The 22,508-nt window shown below is 36.9% G+C and overlaps 1 protein-coding gene across 1 annotated transcript; it reads right to left on the bottom strand.

Annotated features, from left to right (window-relative positions):
- Positions 1–394: 394 nt before the first annotated feature.
- LOC126060658 (olfactory receptor 149-like) lies at positions 395–1,327 on the bottom strand. The gene has a single exon (XM_049856894.1). It carries the CDS (start codon positions 1,325–1,327, stop codon positions 395–397), a length of 933 nt encoding a protein of 310 aa, XP_049712851.1.
- Positions 1,328–22,508: the final 21,181 nt, after the last annotated feature.

Raw genomic sequence — 22,508 nt, 5'->3', positions numbered from 1 at the left:
GGTACCACCTGAAGCAATGGGGTTGCATCTCTACTATTTTTTTCAACAACATCTAAAGCATCGAATAAGGCATTTGAGGAGATGATCACTGCAGCCAAGATGAAGAAGCAATCATGAAGGGGAAGAGAAGAGGAGGAAAAGATGTGGGACAGAAAAAATGGAGAGGGAATAAAGAATGAGTGAAAGAAGGTCCGAGTATTTTGCCAACCGGAAAAAGACAATCCTTTCTGGGCAGGACAGCTTATAAGTTATGTGGCCTGGTGCAAGTCACTTTATTCTTCAAGTCCTTGCTTCTCCATCAAAAAGGGGGGCAGTAATAGTATCTTGTTCCCTAGAGCATATCTTTTGCAAGCAGTATAGTTCTACTGAATTGTTAGCTACTGATTCCTCTGTATCACTTCTCAGAAAGTAAGTCCAGATGCTGTAGCACTTTCCTCAGAGAATATTTCACTTCCTTATTTCTTAGGCTGTAGATCAAAGGGTTCAGCATGGGAGTAACCAGGTTATTCAGAATTTGAACAGCTGCGTTAAGAGAGGGGTTAGGAGTGGGCTGCAGGTAGATGAGAACCACTGGCATAAAGGCAAGGAGGATGGCAGTGAGATGGGCACTGCAAGTGGAGAAGGCACGGCGTCGGCCCTCTGCAGAGCGGATTTGAAGAATAGAGAAGACAATGCAGCTATAGGAGGTGAGGATGAGAAGGAAGCAGCCGAGGGGCATAAGGCCCACACTGATGAGCCCCACTATCTCCAGTGTTGAGGTATCTGCACAGGCCAGCTTCAGCATCACTGGGATATCACAAAAGTAATAGTCCACCTCATTGGGCCCACAGTAGGGCAACTGGAAGGTGAGAGTGGTTAGAAAGGTGCCCTGAATACAGCCAAAAAATGAAGTCCCCATGGCCAGGATGGCACACACTCTGTGACTCACGAAGACTGTGTAGCGCAGAGGGTAACATATGGCCATAAAACGGTCATAGGCCATCACAGTGTACAGGAAGCCCTCAGTGCAGCCCAGGAAGTGATAAAAAAAGAGCTGGGACACACAGCCTGCACAGGAGATAGCTTGGCTGTTCCCTGAGAGGTAGAACAGCATCTTGGGGGAGCTCACTGAAGGGAAAAATATGTCACACACAGACAGCTTGCACAGAAAGAAGTACATGGGAGTGTGAAGCCGAGTGGAGGAGACAATTGCAAGTAGGATGAGCAGGTTCCCCATCAGGGTGAAGAGGTAAAAGAACAAAAACAGGATAAAGAGGATGGTCTCCAGACCCTCTGTGTGTGGGATGCCCAGCAGAATAAACTCAGTCACCATTGAGACATTCCTCATCTTTGTCAGAATGATAAACGTCAAAGAAGAACACAGGATGCCAGAGTGTGAACACCGATGTCAAACCAAGAATTTCTCTGATGGATGTGTTAGCTTCACGTTTTAACAATCAACCTTCTTATGTAGGGGCAGATCTACAGAAAAGTACAAGGACAACAAAAATTCTTGACTCTATTCTTAAACTGTTGGTTTTGACTAAATGGACTAAACTCACTATAGCATATCTTTCCCAGAGATTGCAATTTAAAACTCTAGATAAAATATAAAAAGGAATTGCCTAAGAAATATGAAAAGTATACAAAAGGAGGCACATTGGAAACCCACTAAAACCAAAAAGAGGAGTCAAAATTTGAAGAAATCCATGCGGGTGTGATGTGAGTTTCCTTTTTTTTTTTTTTTCTCCCCCAATTTTCTCCTGTTTTTTTGTCTGAAGGCAGATCCCAATTACAGAATTGTGTGGTGGCTTTTCAGTAGGCTAAACTCCAATAGGTGTATCATCTCTTTGACATGGAAACATGGTGTTGCCATTAGTTAGACCCCAGTGATTTATTGAAATGTTATTTTAATTCCAATGATATACAGAAATGTTATTCTTATAAAGCTCTGTTTCCTTTTCCATTTTTTGGGTATTATTTGGGTATTATTTTCCCTTCTTTTTGTTTTAAATTTAGATTCTTTTTTTCCAGTGTTTTAATTTGGAAGGAAACCCTGGTGGCGTAGTGGTTAAGTGCTACAGTTGCTAACCAAAGGGTTAGCAGTTCGAATCTGCCAGGTGCTCCTGGGAAACTCTATGGGGCACCTTTACTCTGTCCTATAGGGTCGCTATAAGTTGGAATCGACTCGATGGCATTGGGTTTGGTTTTGGTTTGGTTAATTTGGAAGTTTAAGTTATTGATTTGAGGTCTTTACTCTGTCCTAATATTTCTAGTTATAAATTTCCCTTGAGGCACTGCTTTAGCTTCATTTCACGTTTCGATATGTCTGTGTCTTCATTTTTATTCATCATAAGGTATTTCTTATTTCTCTTTTTATTTATTGGTTACTTAGGAGTGTGTTGCTTAATGTGCACACACTTGTGAGTTTCCTTTGTTTTTTCTGCTATTAATTTTTAAGTTTATTTCATTGAGGACAGGCAACATACTCTGTATTATTTCTATCATTTTAAATGTACTGAAGTTTGTTTTATGACCTATTATATAGTATATTCTGGATAATGTTTTATGTCCACTTGAGAAGAATATGTATTTTGCTGTTGTTTTGTGGAGTGTTCTATAGAGGTCTGTTAGGTCTAGTTGGTTTATAGTATTGGTCAAGTCTTCTATTTCTTTATTAACCTTTTGTCTTTTTGCTTTGTCCATTTAAAAGGAAAAAAATTAAGTCAGAAATTAATAGAGAAAATCAAAGATGCAAAAACTGGCTCTTTGATAGGATCAACAAAATAGACAAACCATTAGCTAAGTTGACCAAGAGAAAAAGAGAGAAGATTCAAATTATTAGAACTATAAATGAGAGAATGGACATTACTACTGACTTTACAGAAATTAAAGGGATTATAATACTATGAATAATTATATTCCAACAAATGAGATAATTTGGATAAATGGGTATATTAGTCAAAGGATACAAACGACCAAAACTGACACAAGAAAAAATAGATGATCTGAATATACCGAGAACAAGTTAAGAGATTGAATTAGTAATCAAAAAATGATCCACACAAAAAAACCCAGCCCCAAGTTTCAAGGCCATTCGAGCTATTTCCAATAATTCAGCTGCAAATAGCAACTTCAGTATGCAGAACCACGTTCATCAGGTAAAGTATAGACAAGAAGACAATTGTGGACAGGAAGCCAACATCTGTGGCTATTAATATAACATGTAAATATCTCAAAAGAAAACAGCACAAGTGAGTTTTGTTTTCCAGCTCTTGTAGAGAAACATGTAAAAGACCATTACTTACAGTTGAAAACAATTACAAATCCTATACGAGGGACAACAATTTGAAGGTATCAAAAAACTGTTGTGGCAACCAGGATTGATGGGCCAAGATGTTGGGGAAAAGAGGTGCACAAAAAATGAGCCTAATATTTGCACTAATTTCTCCCTCCAGGCAGTTTCTGATATAGCTAGGATGAGTAGCATGCTAGGAAGCAAAGTGGAATGCAGCTGAGAAGTCAATGGGGCTTCCTGAAATAGCCAAATGGGGAAAACAACCCAAGTGCCCACCAACAGATGAATGAATAAATAAAATGTGGTACACAATGAAGTATTATTCAGCCATAAAAAGAGCTGATCATTTGCTAGGTTCTGTGCTAATTTCTTTTTTTAATTCAGCAGTTTTTTGTTTTAAGTCTCAAAACAATTTGATTAAACAGGAGAGAAAATAAAAGCATAGAGAGGTTTAGTAACTCCACCACACTACTAGAAAGTGACCAAGCTGACATTTAGACGCAAGTCTTCTGATTGCAGAGCCAAATCCTCTAGTGTGATTGCTCCCAGGAATATTTTGCCTAAAGAAGCTGAGATACTGTCACTTATCTTCAAATGCCTGAAGAGCTGCTATGTAGAATTGTTGTGTGTTTTTCCATGGTGAATAACTAGTAGAAAGCAATGAAACTAACAAAAAGATTTTATTTCAGTATAGAAAGAAAAAAAAATGAGGTTAAGTTTCCTTATGAAGGAATGATTTCCTGTCACTCTAAGGATTTAAATATGAGTAGATGACTTTCCCTCAGGATGCCATGAGGGAGATTCCTAATTACAATGCAAGATTATCCTGTATGCACCCTTAATGTTCTGTATAACTTTAAGATTTTTTAAATTTTGTTAGATATTTCATATTTATTTTGCCCATATTTTCAAATATATTAAAAAATGTAGGCAAAATAAAGATTAACAAACATTTCCCCTGGTGAATCGGTGGCTTTAATTTAAACACAGTAGATCTATCTACATCTGTAATAGCACTTATGAATATCACTACAGTGGCTACATAATAACAACTTAATACCATTCCTTAGGCATTTTAAAACAAGATGCAAATGCCATGAGGAAGGCCAAGAGTCCCTTAGGGTGATAGAAGCCTACTGAGATGCTTTTGTGTATGATCTTTAATTTCAAAAAAAGAAAAACACTTGATTTAAATGTTGAATATAAATATTCTAGGCATTCTATTTTAGGTACATTAAATCCTCAGTCCTTGCCACATGTCTATGAGAAAGGTAGTGTCAATTCTCCTTTTACATTAGGAAAGTGAAGCACAAATTGTTTAAGCAACTTAACCAATACACATCTGTTAAAATGTAAAGTTGAATCCCACATCTAGAACGTTAGGAATCTTTTTCTAAGTTCTTACTAATTCTGACTTCCTAATGATAACTTTAATGTTATTTTTATATTGCTTTATTTTTAAAATGTGATTTTATGCTTCCCCAATTGATTCTAACAAGATCCCTATGAGGTAGTGGTAATTAATCTCGATTTCCAAGTAAGGACACTGAAAGTCAGAGAGTTTATAGCTTTTCTAAAACTAAAAACTGAAGAGCAAGTCATACCCAAATCTTCAGACTCCAAGTTCAGTTTTCTTTCCACTATACCTTCACCACCTCCAAAAAGATTTGAAACAGAGAAAAATTGTCCCTTTGCAGTGGAAAAATCACTCACAGATTCATTCTGCAGATTTGGAGAAGTGTTGTTGAAACCCCACAACCTTTACCATCTTTATCTATTATTTTCTGAATAGTTAATGGCATGAGACTAAAGCTCAGGAGAGGTAGACAAGTCTCCAAAGATCATATTATATTTGCATCAGTAGGTCCCGGAGCTACAGAGAAATTTCTCTTTCTGAAGGTTATTCCCAAGAGCACACTTCAGATTATGGTGGAACATAAAGGAAATTTGTATCACAGTTTCTTCATTCATTTCTTGTTTTTAAGTCCTGCTTCTGAGTGTTGATAATCAGTAAGCATGCAGATTTTTTTTTTCCACCCAACTGCCTAAAATAGCCTGACCCTCTAGTAGATTCCACCTTTTTTGAATGGCAGGTGAAGTTCTACTTTTGCAATTCCATGTATTTGTATTAAACAATGCAAGAACCACAATAGCATTCATATAAAAAAATAACTATGCACATACTATATGCATGTGTGGGAAGAGGAGTTGGTAGAAGATGATCAACTCTCAAACAAGCTGAAAAGGAAATAGTTCAGCATGGATTCTTAAGCCTTGACCCCTCAAGTTTTGATGCTCTGAATTCAAACCAGAAGGAAAGAAAGATTTCTCATGTGATTCAGGATGTATGTATGGGGAAAAGTCCAACAAGTTCTCAGAAAGACAGATCTATGGCTCACTCCAGACATGTAGTTAGAGGTACAGATTTGTAAATGACCCTCCTAAAGGTGAGAGCTGAAGCTGTGAAAGGGCATGATGTATTCTATCAGAGTTTTCATCCACTTGAGTTTATGGATGTAAAGGATTCCTGGATAACAGAGAGTGATCTGGTTGAATCACCTTGTTGTTAGGTGCCATTGAGTCAATTTCCATTCATAATGGCCCCATGTGACAGAGTAGAATTTCCCCCATAAGGTTTTTTTGACTGTAGTAATCTTAATGGAGACAGATTGCCAGGTCTTTCTCCCACAGAATTCCGGGGAGGTTCAAACCTCCAACCTTTTAGTTAGCAGCTGAGTGCTTAAGCATTTGCTCCACCAGGGCTCCTTTAATCACCTTAAGAGATGTTATTTCATTATTATTCCAGTTAGCATCATGAGAACAGTTAATATGGTGTCTTTCACATAATGGTTAGATGCTTAGCTAATAGACACCAGAAGATTGGTGGTTCAAAACCATCAGTGGCTTCATAGGAGAAAAGACCTGGCAATCTGGTCCCATAAAGATTACAGCCTAGGAAACCCTATGAGGCAGTTCTACTCTGTCCTATAATCCACTAGACAGCACACAATGACATCTTCCTCAAATCCTTCCCATTTTGTCATCATACAACTGAAATGTATTGCCATCTAACTTCATTAACAAAAGGAGGTACAGGAGCAACCACTGGTGTTTGCCCTTTGAAGACCACCTTCTTTTCACATTTCATGATCTATAACCAGCATTTATCAAATATACTAAGATTTCCAACAATTCCAGACATACCAGGATTCTGTGATAATTTAAGTCTGAGGGTTTTGATCTAATAGTGCAGCATCTGTGTAATAAATCTTATAAGTTATGCATTTCTCATATATCGATTATGTACAAATTAAGTTATTTGTCAAAGAAGTTTGAGAGAGAAACAAAGATCACGGAGGTTTCATTATGTAAACAAGACACTTGAGGATGACTGTGACAGACCCAATACGAACCCCTTCTTAGAATATGAGAAAGCAGAAGGAAGATGTTCAAAACCTTTTGTTTACCAAATCATTTCAGTTTTATTTTGTCAGAACATTAGGTCTCCATCTGGTTCATTTGAAATCTCTGGCGCCCTGGCAGAAGCTGTTATCTGTCTGGTTTTCAGATTCATAGAAGACTTGACTGAACCCAGGATGATTTCATATCATGCGAAAGACAATCAAACACTTTGATCCCAGGTTCAAGGAATAAATTTTCACAAATAACTTATATTAGTTAACCCCCTTCATACATAGAAGCAATCTTCAAAAAGCCACTTTTACTTTAGTTCTCTCTTATCACATAAATAACTGACCCTAAAAAAGCATATGGGCTATTGAATGTGAAGCTTTGATGTTCCTTGCTAGAGGTCTCACATAGTGATATCATCATCTTTATCTTGTGGACTCGGAGCATGTATGGCTTAGCACACCCATGAACTTGCTTTCCATTTAAACTCTGGTGCTCAAAGCATCTTGGTGCCAAGAATACTGAATAAATTAATATTTACATTTTAGATTATACTGTGGCCACACATTAAAAATAAAGAAAGCAAATTAAATACTTATACTCATCAAAAGACTTCATCAAAAGAATAAAAGGGGAACCTACAGACTGGGAAAAAAAAATTTGGCTATGACATATTTGACAAGGGTATAATCTCTAAAACTTTAGAATACTTCAATAACTCAATAACAAAAAGACAAATAATCTAATTAAAAAATGGGCAAAGGATATGAACAGACACTTCACCAAAGCAGACATTCAGGTAGCAAAAAGACACAGGAGGAAATGCGCAAGATCATTAGCCATTAAAAAAATGTAAATTGAAACAACAATAAGACACCATCTCACCCTGATCTTATAGGCACTAATCAGGAAAAAAAAAAAAAAAAAAAACAGAAAATACCAAATGTTGGAGAAATTGCAGGGAGATTGAAAGTCTTATGAACTGTTGATGGGCATATGAAATGGTACAACTGTGGAAAACAATATGGCACCTCCTTAAAAAGCTAGAAATAGAAATACCATAGGATCCAGCATTTCCACTCCTGGGAATATATACTACAGAAATAAGAGCCATTACACAATAGCCATATGTACACCCGTGTTTGTTGCAGCATTATTCATAATAGCAAAAAGATGGAAAAAAACTAATTGCCCTTTAACAGATGAATGGATAAAATAATTATGGTATATACCACAAAGGAATATTACCCAACAATAAGAAACTATGAAGAATCCCTGAAATATCTCACAACATGGATGAATCTGGGGGGCATTATGTTGAGTGATATAAGTCAATCACAAAAGGGCAAATATTGCGAGACCACTATTATAAAAATCCAAGAAAATGTTTAAACACAGGAAAGAAAACAATGTTAGTTACAAGGAAGGCAAGGGGTTGTGAGGTGAGATCACTAACTAGATAATACACAACCTTTACTTGGTGAAGGGAAAGAAAACATATAATATAGCATAAGTTAGAACAACTTGACCAAGGCAAAGCCATAGAAGTTTCCTAGACACATCCAAATACCTAGAGTGGCCCAGTTACTGGGGCTGAGGGTTGGGGACCACAGCCTCAGGAGACAGCTAGGTCAATTAGCATAACATAGTTCTTAAAGAAAATGTTCTACATCCTACATTGGTGAGTGGCATCTGGGGTCTTAAAAGCTTGTGAGCAGCCATCTAAAATACATCTATTGGTACCATCACATTTGGAGCAAAGGAGAATGAAAAAAAAAAAAAGACACAGGAAAATATTAGTCCAAAGGACTAGCAGACCATTTAAACCATACCCTCCACCAGCCTGACCCCAGGAAAACTAGATGGTGCATGGCTACCACCACATACTGCTCTGACCAGGATCACAATACAGTGTTCCAGGCAGAGGGGGAGAAAAACGTAAAACAAAATTCAAATTCACAAAATTAAGACCAGATTTACTGGCCTGACAGAGACTGGAGGAACCCCCAAGATTATGGCCCCCAGACACCCTACTAACTCAGAACTGAAACCACTCCTGAAGCCCATCTTTCAGCTAAAGATTAGACAGGCCTATAAAACAAACAGTAACACATGTGAGAAATGTGCTTCTTAGTTCAATCAAGTATAGGAGATCAAATGGGCAACAACAGCCCAAAAGCATGATGAATAGGCAGGAAAATTGGACAAACGGGCACAGAGAACTCAGGGTGGAAAGGGGAAGGGGGAGAGTGCTGACACATTGCAGGGATTGCAATCAGTGTCACAAAACAATGTGTATAAATTTTTGAGTGAGAAACTAATGTGCACTATAAACTTTCACTCAAAACACAATAAAAAAAAAAAAAAAAAACATTAAGACAAGCACCAGGATTACCTAAGATTTACCTATCTCACTAAGCAGAAGGATCTGCATGGAGTCCTAAAACTGAAGAAAATACAGGATGTCAGTAGACCTGGATAAAGAATTTTAGGTCGGAGAATTTTTATTCATTATAAAAAGTTCTGTTTTGGGAAACAAAAGAAGAGATGAAAACAAAGCAAGGTTTGTAATGTAACTATATGCTTTTGTCCCTTAAGTTGGCACTGTACATATCTCATCCCAATTGCTTTTCTATAACCCTTTTTAAAGAGTCCACAGCAGATGATATCATTGAAAGAATGATGAAAGACGCAACTGAGAGGTGGTTTGGAGGAGGAGCCAAGGAGATGGGGAAAGTTTGAGCAGAGAAGTAAAGGACCACTTGATTAGGTAGTGTCATGGAGTCTAGGCAGGAAAACAGACCCTATGTGAGGTTATCTAATTCATTGTTTGGAGGTCACTGGAGAGATCTTTGGAACACAGCATGAGTGACTGCACAGATGGCAAACTGCTGGCTAGAATAAGGTGGTGGTTGAATGACCTCAGTGATAGGGTCACTATGAGTTGGAATCAACTAGATGACAATGGGTTTTACGGGTCCTGCAGATGACACAAACTTGCTGGCTGAAAGTGAAGACAAGGGAAAACACAATAATGGTCTAGAAACTTACAGTTATGGTGACGAACTCATTGGTGCTTATCTTGGTTCTTCCCATTATAATGGAGCATGAGAAAACAGAAAATGACTACCATATTTTTATTCAAATAATACAAATGTTCTAAGTTTGTTTGCCAGCCGTGCCCCATGTTTTCATAGGCACATTATGCTATTTTTTGCAGCAACATATAAAAACAAAATGGCATAGTGTGCTTTTGAAAATACCTGGGTGGGGGGATGGCACTATTGGCAAAAAAACATAGAACATGAGCAGTATTTGCATAAAAATACAGTACTTCAGAGCCCTCCTTACAGATGCATGTCTGAATTCTGCCACTATAATTAATTCATAGCTTCTAAAAGTTCTTTTAAAATATGTAAATTATCCTAGAAATAAAATAAACGAGACCATTGCCAAAGAAATACAGGTCTCTGTTCATATTATATGGAGGAGAAGACATCAAAGACTAGATTTCAGTTTGGTCAAAGGTCAATCTAATGTACCCAAATCAAATCTAGAAACAACCCATCCTGATGAAATCAGAGTTTATTGGTTGTCTACTTTTTTTCAGGCATAACTCTCAATGTTAGGTCTATAATGATCACTTAACCATGGTCATTGATCTGTAGAAGTTTTACAAAAAGTGATGGAACCAGATAAATATAGAATCATTCATAATAAAAGGTAGTGATGGCAATTGCAAACACTCTGTGCCAGGCACTGACTGAAGTACATACATTTATTAACTCATTTGATTCTTGCAACTGTACTAGCTGGTAGATATTAATATCATTTTCATTTAACATATAAGGAAACTGAGGCATGGAAAGGTTAAATAACTTCTTGAATGTTATACAGTTAGGGAAAGGCAGAGACATGATTAGAGTCCAGGCAGTCGACTTCAATGTACCGACTCTTAACCTTTCCACCATGACATTAACTCAGATGCAAGAACCACAAAAGGTCGTGAGCTATGAATTCTGCTTAGGAGACTCTAGGAAAGTTTTGCAGAAAAGGGTACATGAGAGCCAAGCCTTTAAAAATAAACAAAATCCATCATGGAACAGAAGAAATAAAAGGATGAATGAATGCTAAAGAGGTGAGAGGAAGTTCTTATTCATCAGCAGAAGTGAACAACTTAAAACCATCATGAGTAAGAGGAAGAGAAGAGGAGTTGGTGGAAAACTAGACAGTTGGGATGAATTTCATAATGTAAATTAAAAACTAAGTAAAAATGAAAAGGTTTAACCATAATATAAGCTGTGGACAACAGGGATCCATTCAAGGTGTTAAAGAAGTGAATGTCACATGTGATTAGTCTACACTGAGAATCCCTAGGCAAGTGAGGCTTACATTTGTATTTTATTAGCAAAATAAGGACATCTCTGCTCTTGTGCACCCCTTGTAAATGTACCTCACATTCCATATCTAGTGGATTTTGCGTATGAGCCCAGGTCATTCTCATAAGCCTACCCTGCCCAGCAACTTACCTCCTAGGATTGCCCTCCTCCATTTTCTGAGTTCATACAGTAAACATGTGGTGGAGCTGGGGCAAGACTATAGATTTCTTGTTTTCCTGTTCTCTCTCTTTCCACTATATCACTGTTTTTGCTCAGTCAGAAATATGCTCAATTGTCTTATATATTAATATATTGACCTATATATTTCTGGAATTCTTTAATTTTCTAAGATTAAACTGTTCATGTGCAAGTCCTTATGCATGATAATGTACATAGAAAGTGGAAAGTGACAGAGGGAAAAGGAAAAACAGACCTATTGAAAATAATCCCCAGGGTGAGACGATGATAGGCCTATAACTACCACAGAGGACAGATTAATTTCATTACCATTGGCATACATGGTTTACCAGCCACTTTTTATGCCCCTGGACCTGATTTGCAAGGTGTTACTCTTGTTCTAATGAATTTAGTGTCAATGTAGGTCCCTTTTGAAATGTGTGAAGCTCGGTGGACCTTAGTTGCGGCCTCATTGTGTAGGTTGAGCATTCTATTCGGTCATGAATCCTAGATGTATTAGTTTTGTAACCTTTTGCCATTTTGTCCCTTTATTTCTGTTTTATAAGACTTGTAAGCACAATTGTAACTTTCCTGTATGATCGTTAGAGAGCCCTGATAGGTTTATTTTGGAAAGGTGCCCACATTAAATTATATCTCTAATTCCTATTGGCATGCTGCATGCCACAGATCAGTCACTGCATCCGTGTCATCTTCTAAAAAAAAAAAAAAAAATTTTTTTTTTCATAATGATTGTCTCAATTATCTAAATGAGAGAAAATCTCAGAGGGAAAAGTGGCATCAAAAAGGCATTTGAAACCACGAAAGAGATGTTGTCAGTAAATACTATCGAATGAGGAAAAACATTGACACACGAACAACTATGAAACATCAATTCATGCAAGGTAATAGCTAAAGACTTAGATCTAACAAAACAATCTTCACACCATTTCTGTCACAACAATGTTATTTTCACTAGCATTTTCTTCGGACAACATTGACATTCTTATTCCTCAGGCTTTTTTTTTTTTTTATATAGATCAGCGAGGTTCAGCATAGGCATAGCCATGGTGTAAAACAAGGAGAACACTTGCCCTTGGTCCATGGAGATGACACTTGATGGCTGCAGGTTCATGAATGCTGCAGAACCATAGAAGATTGAAGCAGTCAAAATGTGGGAGATGCATGTGCTGAATACTTTGGGCCTGCCCTCAGTGGAGCAAAAGCAGAGGATGCTGGCAATGATGATGATGTAACAGCCAAGGATGGTCAGTCTAGGGGCAAGAATATTACATGTACTAAGGATTAGAAGCAGTAATTCATTAACATAGGTACCAGAGCAGGAGAGGTTTAAGAGAAAAAGAAGATAGCAAAAGTAATGGTTGATCACATCAAACTTACAGAAATGAAACCTAAATATGCAGCCTGTATGAACTGATGCACAAACCAGGCCTATAATATACACCCCAAAAATCAAATAAAAACAGGCCTTGGGGGGACATAATGACATTATAAAGAAAGGGACTATAGATAGCAACATAGTGCTCATACGCCTTTGCAGCCAGCATATGACCCTCTGCAATAGCAAAAATGAGGAAGAAATAGAGCTGAGTTATGTATTCAGGGTAGGAGATGGTATTCTTCTCTGTCTCAAAGCTTACCAGCATTTTGGGAATAATGACACTGGAATGGCAGAGATTAATGAAGGACAAACTGCTGAGGAAATAGTACATGGGAGTGTGCAGGCGAGAAGTAAACCCAATGAGTGTGGTCATGCCCATGTTCCCCATCACCGTGATCACACAGATTCCCAGGAAGAAAAGAAGAAAGAGAGGCAGATGAAGTTCAGGCTTTTCTCGCAGCCCAGCGGGGATGAACTCAGTCACTGTGGAGTGATTTCCCGCTGCCATTTTCCTCTGGGCAGTTTCTAGAGAGAAAAGCACAGTTGTTAGAAAGAGTTCATTGTTAGACCCCATTTAAGGTGCTCCATATAGATGATTCATGGTTTTGGTTACCCTTTACCTCTTGTTGTTGTGATTAGGTCCCTTGGAGATTATTTTCAACTCAGAAAGACTCCATGTAACCAAGTAGAACTGCCCCACAGGGTTATATAGGCTGTAGTCTTTATAGGGGGAAATCACCAAGTCTTTTTTCTTGTGAAATGCTTGGGTGGGTTTGAACTGCCAATCTTTAGGTTAGCAGCCAAGCACTTAACCATAATACCACCAGGGCTTCTTTGTCTCTATTGTTGTTGTTGTGGGCCTTGGAGAAACACATTTATTATTTTTGAAAATAAGGCTTAAAAAAAAAAGGCTTAGTAGATATAAAATTAAGGTAAATTTCACATAAGTAAATGGACTAAGAATTGGAGAAGACTTGAAGCACTTACTGATGAAGATCAAAGACAACAGCCTTTAGTATGGATTACACCTCAACATAAAGAAAACAAAAATCCTCACAACTGGACCAATGAGCAACTTCATGATAAACAGAGAAAATACTGAAGTTGTCAAGGACTTCACTTTACTTGGATCCACAAGCAACACCCATGGAAGCAGCAGTCAAGAAATCAAACAACATGTCACATTGGGGAAATTTGCTTTAAAAAACCTCTTTAAAGTGTTAAAAAGCAAAGATAGCACCTTGAAGACTAAGGTGCACCTTACCCAGGACATGGCATTTTAAATTGTCTCATCTGCATGAGAAACCTGGACAATGAATAAGGCAGACCAAAGAAAAATTGATGCCTTTGAATTATGGTGTTAACGAAGAATATTGAATACCATGGACTGACAAAAGAAGGAACAAATCTGTCTTGGAGGAAGTACAACCAGAATGCTCCTTGAAAGCAAGGATGGCAAGACTATGTCTCACATACTTTGGGCATGTTATCAGGAGGGATCAGTCCCCAAAGAAGGACATCATGCTTCGTAAAGTAGAGGGATCAGTGATAAAGAGGAAGACCCTCAAGGAGATGGATTAACACTGCGGCTGCAACTATGGGCTCAAGCATAACAATGATTGTGAGGAAGGTGCTGTGTTTCATTCTGTTGTACATAAGGTCACTATGAGTCAGAACCAACTCAATGACTCCTAACAACAATAGAGCTGGTCTCTATTGACATGCATTAGGATTTTTTTTTTTTTATAATTAGGGAATCTGTATTTCTACATAGACTATTCAGATTGTTAAGCTATTATTATGAAAAGACCACTGACAAATTCATTGTGCAGATCTACCAGCTGGATTGACCCACAGCTGGCTGATTTGTGGCCCCTGGACAAAATACTCTGCCTTCACGCAAGGAGGGAGATATAAGTAGTGGTTAAGCAGACAGGCTTTAAAGTTCTGGTGCCCATATCCAAAATCTGGCTCAACCATTTTGTACCTGATGACCTTGGGCAAGTAAATAACCTCTTTTTGTCTTGACTTCCATACCTGTAAAAGATGTATAATAATGTTACCTACATCATAGTAAAATTGACAGGCTTATCACGCAGAAAGTGAGCATTACCATTACTGTGTTTTGTTAGGGTGGTGATTACACTATTGTTTGGAAAATATGGGATAGTGATTCACTTCAAATACAGAAATACGAATCATACTACCTCATTTCCTTTTTCTCCTTTCATTTTTTCTCATTTGAGGTCACGGCTTCCAAACAGCTCATTCAAGTTCAACCTCCTGCTAAGAATTTGAATTTTCGCCCCAGATACACTGAATCAGAATCTATACTTTAACAAGATCCTAAGGCGATTCACACATAAAAATCACCCAGAGATCTTATTAAATGTGAATTTTGATTCAGTATATCTGGTGCAGAAATCCAAATTCTCAGCAGGGGGTTAAACTGGAATGAACCAATTAGAAGGCCGGTTATGTGGAGAAAGCAAAGACATAGAATTAAGGGACATACAATTATAAATTTGGTCTACTCTTTAAGCAGTAAACAACTGATTTAATATTATATACAACAATGTAAAATTCCAAATGCATTAAAAGTGAATCCTAAAAAAATAATAAAATATAGAAAATCTGTAGATTACTATCTCACTTCTATAACAAAATAAACTTGAAATGAATCATAGATCTGAGCTTAAAAGCTAAACTATAAAACTTTTAAAAGAATATAATTTAAAAAATTAAGATCTTGTAGTACTCTAATATTTCTTTGAAAGAATACACACACGCATAAAAAACAATACAGTTAGACCTGGAACAAAAGAAAAACCTAACCATTAAAAGAGTTAAATCATACTTCATCAAAGTTAAAAACCGCTTCTCACAAGACACCATCCAAAATCGATTTGGCACTTCCTTAAAAAGCTAGAAATAGAACTACCATACAATCCAGCAATCCCACTCCTTGGAATATATCCTAGACAAATAAGAGCCTTTACACGAACAGATATATACACACCCATGTTTATTGCAGCACTGTTTACAATAGCAAAAAGATGGAAGCAACCAAGGTGCCCATCAACGGATGAGTGAATAAATAAATTATGGTATATTCACATAATGGAATACTACGCATTGATAAAGAACAGTGAGGAATCTGTGAAACATTTCACAACATGAAGGAACCTGGAAGACATTATTCTAAATTAGTCAGTTGCAAAAGGACAAATATTGTATAAGACCACTATTATAAGAACTGGAGAAATAGTTTAAACTAAGAAGAAAACATTCTTTTGTGGTTAAGAGAGGGCAGAGGGAGGGAGGGTGGGAGAGGGACATTCACTAATTAGATAGTAGATAAGAACTACTTTAGGTGAAGGGAAAGACAGCACACGATACAGGGGAGGTCAGCACAATTGGACTAAACCAAAAGTAAAGAAGTTTCCTGAATAAACTGAATGCTTCAAAGGCCAGCATAGCAGGGGCAGGGGTCTGGGGACCATGGTTTCAGGGGACAACTAAGTCAATTGGCATAATAAAATCTATCAAGAAAACATTCCGCTTCCCACTTTGAAGAGTGGCATCCAGAGTCTTAAACACTAGCAAGCAGCCATCTAAGATGCACCAATTGGTCTCAACTCACCTAGATCAAAGGAGAATGAAGAACACCAAGGACACAAGGCGATTACAAGCCCAAGAGAGAGAAAGGGCCACATGAACCAGAGACTTCATCACCCTGAGACCAGAAGAACTAGATGGTGCTCGGCTACAACCGATGACAGGGAACACAACAGAGAACCCCTGAGGGAGAAGGAGAGCAGTGGGATGCAGACCCCAAATTCTCATAAGACCAGACTTAATGGTCTGACTGAGGCTGGAAGGACCCCGGTGTCATGGCCCCCAGGCCTCTGTTGGCCTAGGACAGGAACCATTTCCGAAGGCATCTCTTCAGACAAGGATTGGACTGGACAATGGGTTGGAGAGGGATGCTGGTGAGGAGTGAACTTCTTGGATCAGGTGGATACTTGAGTCTATGTTGGCATCTCCTGCCTGGAGGGGAGATGAGAGGATGAAGGGGGTTAGAAGCTGGTGAAATGGACACAAAAAGAGAGAGTGGAGGGAGAGAATAGGCTGTCTCATTAGGGCGAGAGTAATTGAGAGTGTGTAGCAAGGTGTATATGGGTTTTGGTGTGAGGGACTGACTTGATTTGTAAACTTTCACTTAAAGCACAACAAAAATTATATATAAAAAAAGATACCATCAAGAAAACAAATAGGTAAGCCAAAGAGAACACATATATCTGTCCATTTTTAATCCCAAAGATATAAGTATTTACAATTAAGAACATAAAGACAACCAAAGTGAAGTAATATAAATGATTTGAACACATTCCTCACAAAGAAGATAAACGAATAATCAATAAGTGTATAAAAATAAGTTCAACGTCATTACTCATCAATTAATATTAAAAGCATAATGAGACACTACTACACAACCGCATTTGAATGGGTAAAAAATAACTGACAATGAAAAGTGTTGACAAGGATATGGAGCAAATGTTCTTGTCATACATGGCTGTTCATTGGTGTAATGTTTAAACTGCTTTGAAAAATAGTTTAGCAACTTCTTACGAATTGAAATGTACACTTACAATATAAACCAACAATTGTGCTCTTCGTTCTTCACCGACAAGAAATGTAAACGCCATCTGTGAAGACTTGCACAAAAATGTGCATAACTGCTTTATTCATAACAGCCCCAGAATAGGAACAACCCAAATGTTTTTCAAGAGATGAACAGAAAAATGAATTGTAATATATTCATACAATAGGATACTACTCAGCAATAAAAAAAGAATAAATCACAAATATATACAACAACACAAACCTCAAAAACATTATGTTAAGCAAAAGTAGTCAGATAAAAACAGTACACATTCAGGGGTTGACTACAGTGAAATGTGTGGAATTGACTAGGAAAAGGTATAAGATAATATTCTGGAAAGATAAAACTGTTTAATATATTTATTGAGGTGGTGGTTACACAGATGTGTATACTTGTCAAAATTTATTTAAGTAAACTATTTTTTATATATATATATATATAAAATGGAGCCATGGTAACACAGTGGTTAAGAGCTCGACTGCTAACCAAAAGATCGGCAGTTCAAATCCACTGGCTGCTCTTTGGAAACACTGTAGGGCAGATCTACTCTGTCCTATAGAGCCACTATAAGTCTGAATTGACTCTATGACAATTTTTTTTCTATGTAAAATGAGTGCATTCATTTTCATCAAAATAATTCAAAGAATTATAAAAATAAAGAAAATCTGAAATCAAGATTACAAATTATCTATCAACTGACATATGACAGCATCCAACACACAGTCTTTTCAAGCACACATGAAACATTTACAAAATTATTAATATATATGCTTGGTTATAAACCAAGTTACAATATTTTTTCAGATATTGTAACTGGTCTTTACATTTAAGGAAGATATAGCATCAATCTTATAAGGTATCTTCTGAAATACAAAAAAGATGGCATCAACCATTAGTAATTTAAAACAAAGAACTAAAACTAAAAATAGATGGAAATTTCTTTAAGTTGATTTAAAAAACATGTATGGCAAACATAAAACTTCACGTTGCAATTTGAAAAACTTTCCTCTAATAATGTGAATGAGCCAAAGATGCTCGCTATCATTACTCTTATTCATAAGGTACTAGCAAGTTCAGTAAGGCAAGGAAACTAAATAAAATTATAAGGCTCAGAAAGAAAGAAATAACATTATTTGCAGGTGACTTGATCAAGTAGGTAGAAAAATCAAAATAATATAGAACAAAGGTCTTCGACTTTAATAAATTATTTCTATGAGATTTCTAGATGCAAAGTGAGTGTTTTTTAAAAAACAATTGTACAAAATTATGTTTGACTTTATAATGTTAAAACATTAGCTGATATCTAAAATAAATTCACTCTCTCTCTCTCTGTGCATTCCTGGAAAAAAATGGTTAATAGTTAAAATACCTGAATGTATATTCACAAGAAAGATCAATCTTAAATTTTCATTTCTTGCAATGCTTTTGTCAGGAGTTAGAATCAAATCTGCTGCCTTCATAAAAGGTTTAAAGGTTCCTTCTCTTTTATTCTCTGGTATGTTATTGTTGTTAGGTGCTGTCGAGTCTGTTCTGACTCATAGCTACCCTATGAACAACAGAACTAAACACTGCCCAGTCCTGTTAACACTCCTTGTTATGCTTCAGGCCATTGTTGCAGCCACTGTATCAGTCCCCTTCATTGAGGGTCTTCCTCTTTTCCGCTGACCCTATACTTCACCAAGCAAGATGTTCTTCTCCAGGGACTGATCCCTCCTGACAACATGTCCAAAGTATGTAAGGCATAGTCTCACCATCCTTGCTTCTAAGGAGCATTCTGGTTGTACTTCTTCCAAGATGGATTAGTTCATTCTTTTGGCTGTCATCTTTATACATCAGATGAGAATTTCAAGGGAAGAGATACACTTTATGTATGGTGTTTGAAAGATTTGAGGATATACCTTATAATCAATATAAGGAAAATATTATGACAATTTCAATTCTTAACAATGAATAAGCGGAGGTGGGGCCAAGATGGTGGACTAGGTAGATGCTACCTCGGATCCCTCTTGCAACAAAGACTTGGAAAAACAAGTGAATCGATCACATACATAACAATCTACGAACCCTGAACAACAAACACAGATTTAGAGACGGAAAACGAACAAATACAGGGAAGCAGCAATTGTTTTCGAAGCCTGGAGCCAACATCCCAGTCAGCAGATTTTCTGGAAAAACTAGTTTCCAAGTGATGGCTCGGAGACAGCAGTCCATATCAAACCACATAAAGAAGCAGACCAAGACAGCTTCTACAACCCCCCAAACAAAAAAATCAAAATCTTTCCCAAATGAAGATACAATCCTGGAATTATCAGATACAGAATATAAAAAACTAATTTACAGAATGCTTCAAGACATCAGAAGCGAAATAAGGCAAACTGCAGAAAAAGCCAAGCAACACACTGATAAAACAGTTGAAGAACTCAAAAAGATTATTCAAGAACATACTGGAAAAATTAATAAGTTTCAAGAATCCATAGAGAGACAGCATGTAGAAATCCAAAGATTAACAATAAAATTACACAATTAGACAACGCAATAGGAAGTCAGAGGAGCAGATTCGAGCAATTAGAATGCAGACTGGGACATCTGGAGGACCAGGGAATTAACACTAACATAGCTGAAAAAAAATCAGATAAAAGAATTAAAAAAAATGAAGAAACCCTAAGAATCATGTGGGACTCTATCAAGAAGGATAACTTGCATGTGATTGGAGGCCCAGAACAAGGAGGGAGGACAGAAAACACAGAGAAAATAGTTGAAGATCTCCTGACAGAAAACTTCCCTGACATCATGAAAGATGAAAGGATATCTATCCAAGATGCTCATCGAACCCCATTTAAGACTGATCCAAAAAGAAAAACACCAAGACATATTATCATCAAACTCGACAAAACCAAAGAAAAAGAGAAAATTTTAAAAGCAGCTAGGGAGAAAAGAAAGGTTTCCTTCAAGGGACAATCAATAAGAATAAGTTCAGACTACTCAGCAGAAACCATGAAGGCAAGAAGGGAATGGGATGACATATACAGAGCACTGAAGGAGAAAAACTGCCAACCAAGGATCATATATCCAGCAAAACTCTCTCTGAAATATGAAGGCAAAATTAAGATATTTACAGATAAACACAAGTTTAGAGAATTTGCAAAAACCAAACCAAAGCTACAAGAAATACTAAAGGACATTGTTTGGTCAGAAAACCAATAATATCAGATACCAGCACAACACAAGGTCACAAAACAGAACATCCTGATATCAACTCAAATAGGGAAATCACAAAAACAAATTAAGATTAATTAAAAAACAAAGGTCATAACAGGGAATCACTGAAGTCAATATGTAAAAGATCACAATAATCAAAAAGAGGGACTAAATACAGGAGGCATAGAACTGCCCTATGGAGAGTGATACAAGGCGATATAGAACAATACAAGTTAGGTATTTACTTAGAAAAATAGGGGTAAATAATAAGGTAACCACAAAGAGGTATAACAACTCCATAACTCAAGACAAAAGCCAAGAAAACCGTAACGACTCAACAAACATAAAGTCAAACACTACGAAAAGGAGGATCTCACAATTTACTAAGAAAAACGTCTCAGCACAAAAAAATAAGTGGAAAAATGAAATTGTCAACAACACACATAAAAAGGCATCAAAATGACAACCCTAAACACTTATTTATCTATAATTATGCTGAATGTAAATGGACTAAATGCACCAATAAAGAGACAGAGAGTCTCGGACTGGATAAAGAAACACGATCCGTCTATATGCTGCCTACAAGAGACACACCTTAGACTTAGAGACACAAACAAACTAAAACTCAAAGGATGGAAAAAAATATATCAAGCAAACAATAAGCAAAAAAGAAGAGAAGTAGCAACATTAATTTCTGACAAAATAGACTTTACACTTAAATCCACCACAAAGGATAAAGAAGGACACTACGTAATGATAAAAGGGACAATTGATCAGGAAGACATAACCATATTAAATATTTATGCACCCAATGACAGGGCTGCAAGATACATAAATCAAATTTGAACAGAACTGAAAAGTGAGATAGACATCTCCACAATTATAGTAGGAGACTTCAACACACTACTTTCGGAGAAGGACAGGACATCCAGTAAGAAGCTCAATAGAGACACGGAAGACCTAATTACAACAATCAACCAACTTGACCTCAGTGACTTATACAGAACTGTCCACCCAACTGCTGCAATGTATACTTTTTTTTCTAGCGCACATGGAACATTCTCTAGAATAGACCACATATTAGGTCATAAGACAAACCTTTGCAGAATCCAAAACATCGAAATATTACAAAGCATCTTCTCAGGCCACAAGGCAATAAAACTAGAAATCAATAACAGAAAAATTAGGGAAAAGAAATCAAATACTTGGAAACTGAACAATACCCTCCTGAAAAAAGACTGCGTTATAGAAGACATCAAGGAGGGAATAAGGAAATTCATAGAATGCAACGAGAATGAAAATACTTCCTATCAAAACCTCTGGGACACAGCAAAAGCAGTGCTCAGAGGCCAATTTATATCGATAAATGCACACATACAAAAAGAAGAAAGAGCCAAAATCAGAGAACTGTCCCTACAACTTGAACAAATAGAAAGTGAGCAACAAAAGAATCCATCAGGTATCAGAAGAAAACGAATAATAACAATTAGAGCTGAACTAAATCAATTAGAGAACAGAAAAACAATTGAAAGAATTAACAAAGCCAAAAGCTGGTTCTTTGAAAAAATTAACAAAATTGATAAACCATTGGCTAGACTGACTGAAGAAATACAGGAAAGGAAACAAATAAGCCGAATAAGAAACGAGAAGGACCACATCACAACAGAACCAAATGAAATTAAAAGAATCATATCAGATTATTATGAAAAATTGTACTCTAAGAAATTTGCAAACCTAGAAAAAATGGATGAATTCCTGGAAAAACACTACCTACCTAAACTAACACATTCAGAAGTAGAACAACTAAATAGACCCATAACAAAAAAAAGAGATTGAAACGGCAACCAAAAAACTCCCAACAAAAAAAAGCCCTGGCCCGGACGGCTTCACTGCAGAGTTCTACCAAATTTTCAGAGAAGAGTTAACACCACTACTACTAAAGGTATTTCAAAGCATAGAAAATGACGGAATACTACCCAACTCATTCTATGAAGCCACCAT

Source organism: Elephas maximus, chromosome 17 (assembly GCF_024166365.1).
Source record: "Elephas maximus indicus isolate mEleMax1 chromosome 17, mEleMax1 primary haplotype, whole genome shotgun sequence".
In the NCBI taxonomy this organism is placed as follows: Eukaryota; Metazoa; Chordata; class Mammalia; order Proboscidea; family Elephantidae; genus Elephas; species Elephas maximus.
The sequence above is the reverse complement of the archived record's forward strand: the minus strand, read 5'-3'. Positions and strand labels throughout refer to the sequence as shown.

Bases quoted from the DNA above. Each gene is read 5' to 3' on its own strand.
- LOC126060658 (XM_049856894.1), bottom strand. From the start codon at position 1,327: ATGAGGAATGTCTCAATGGTGACTGAGTTTATTCTGCTGGGCATCCCA.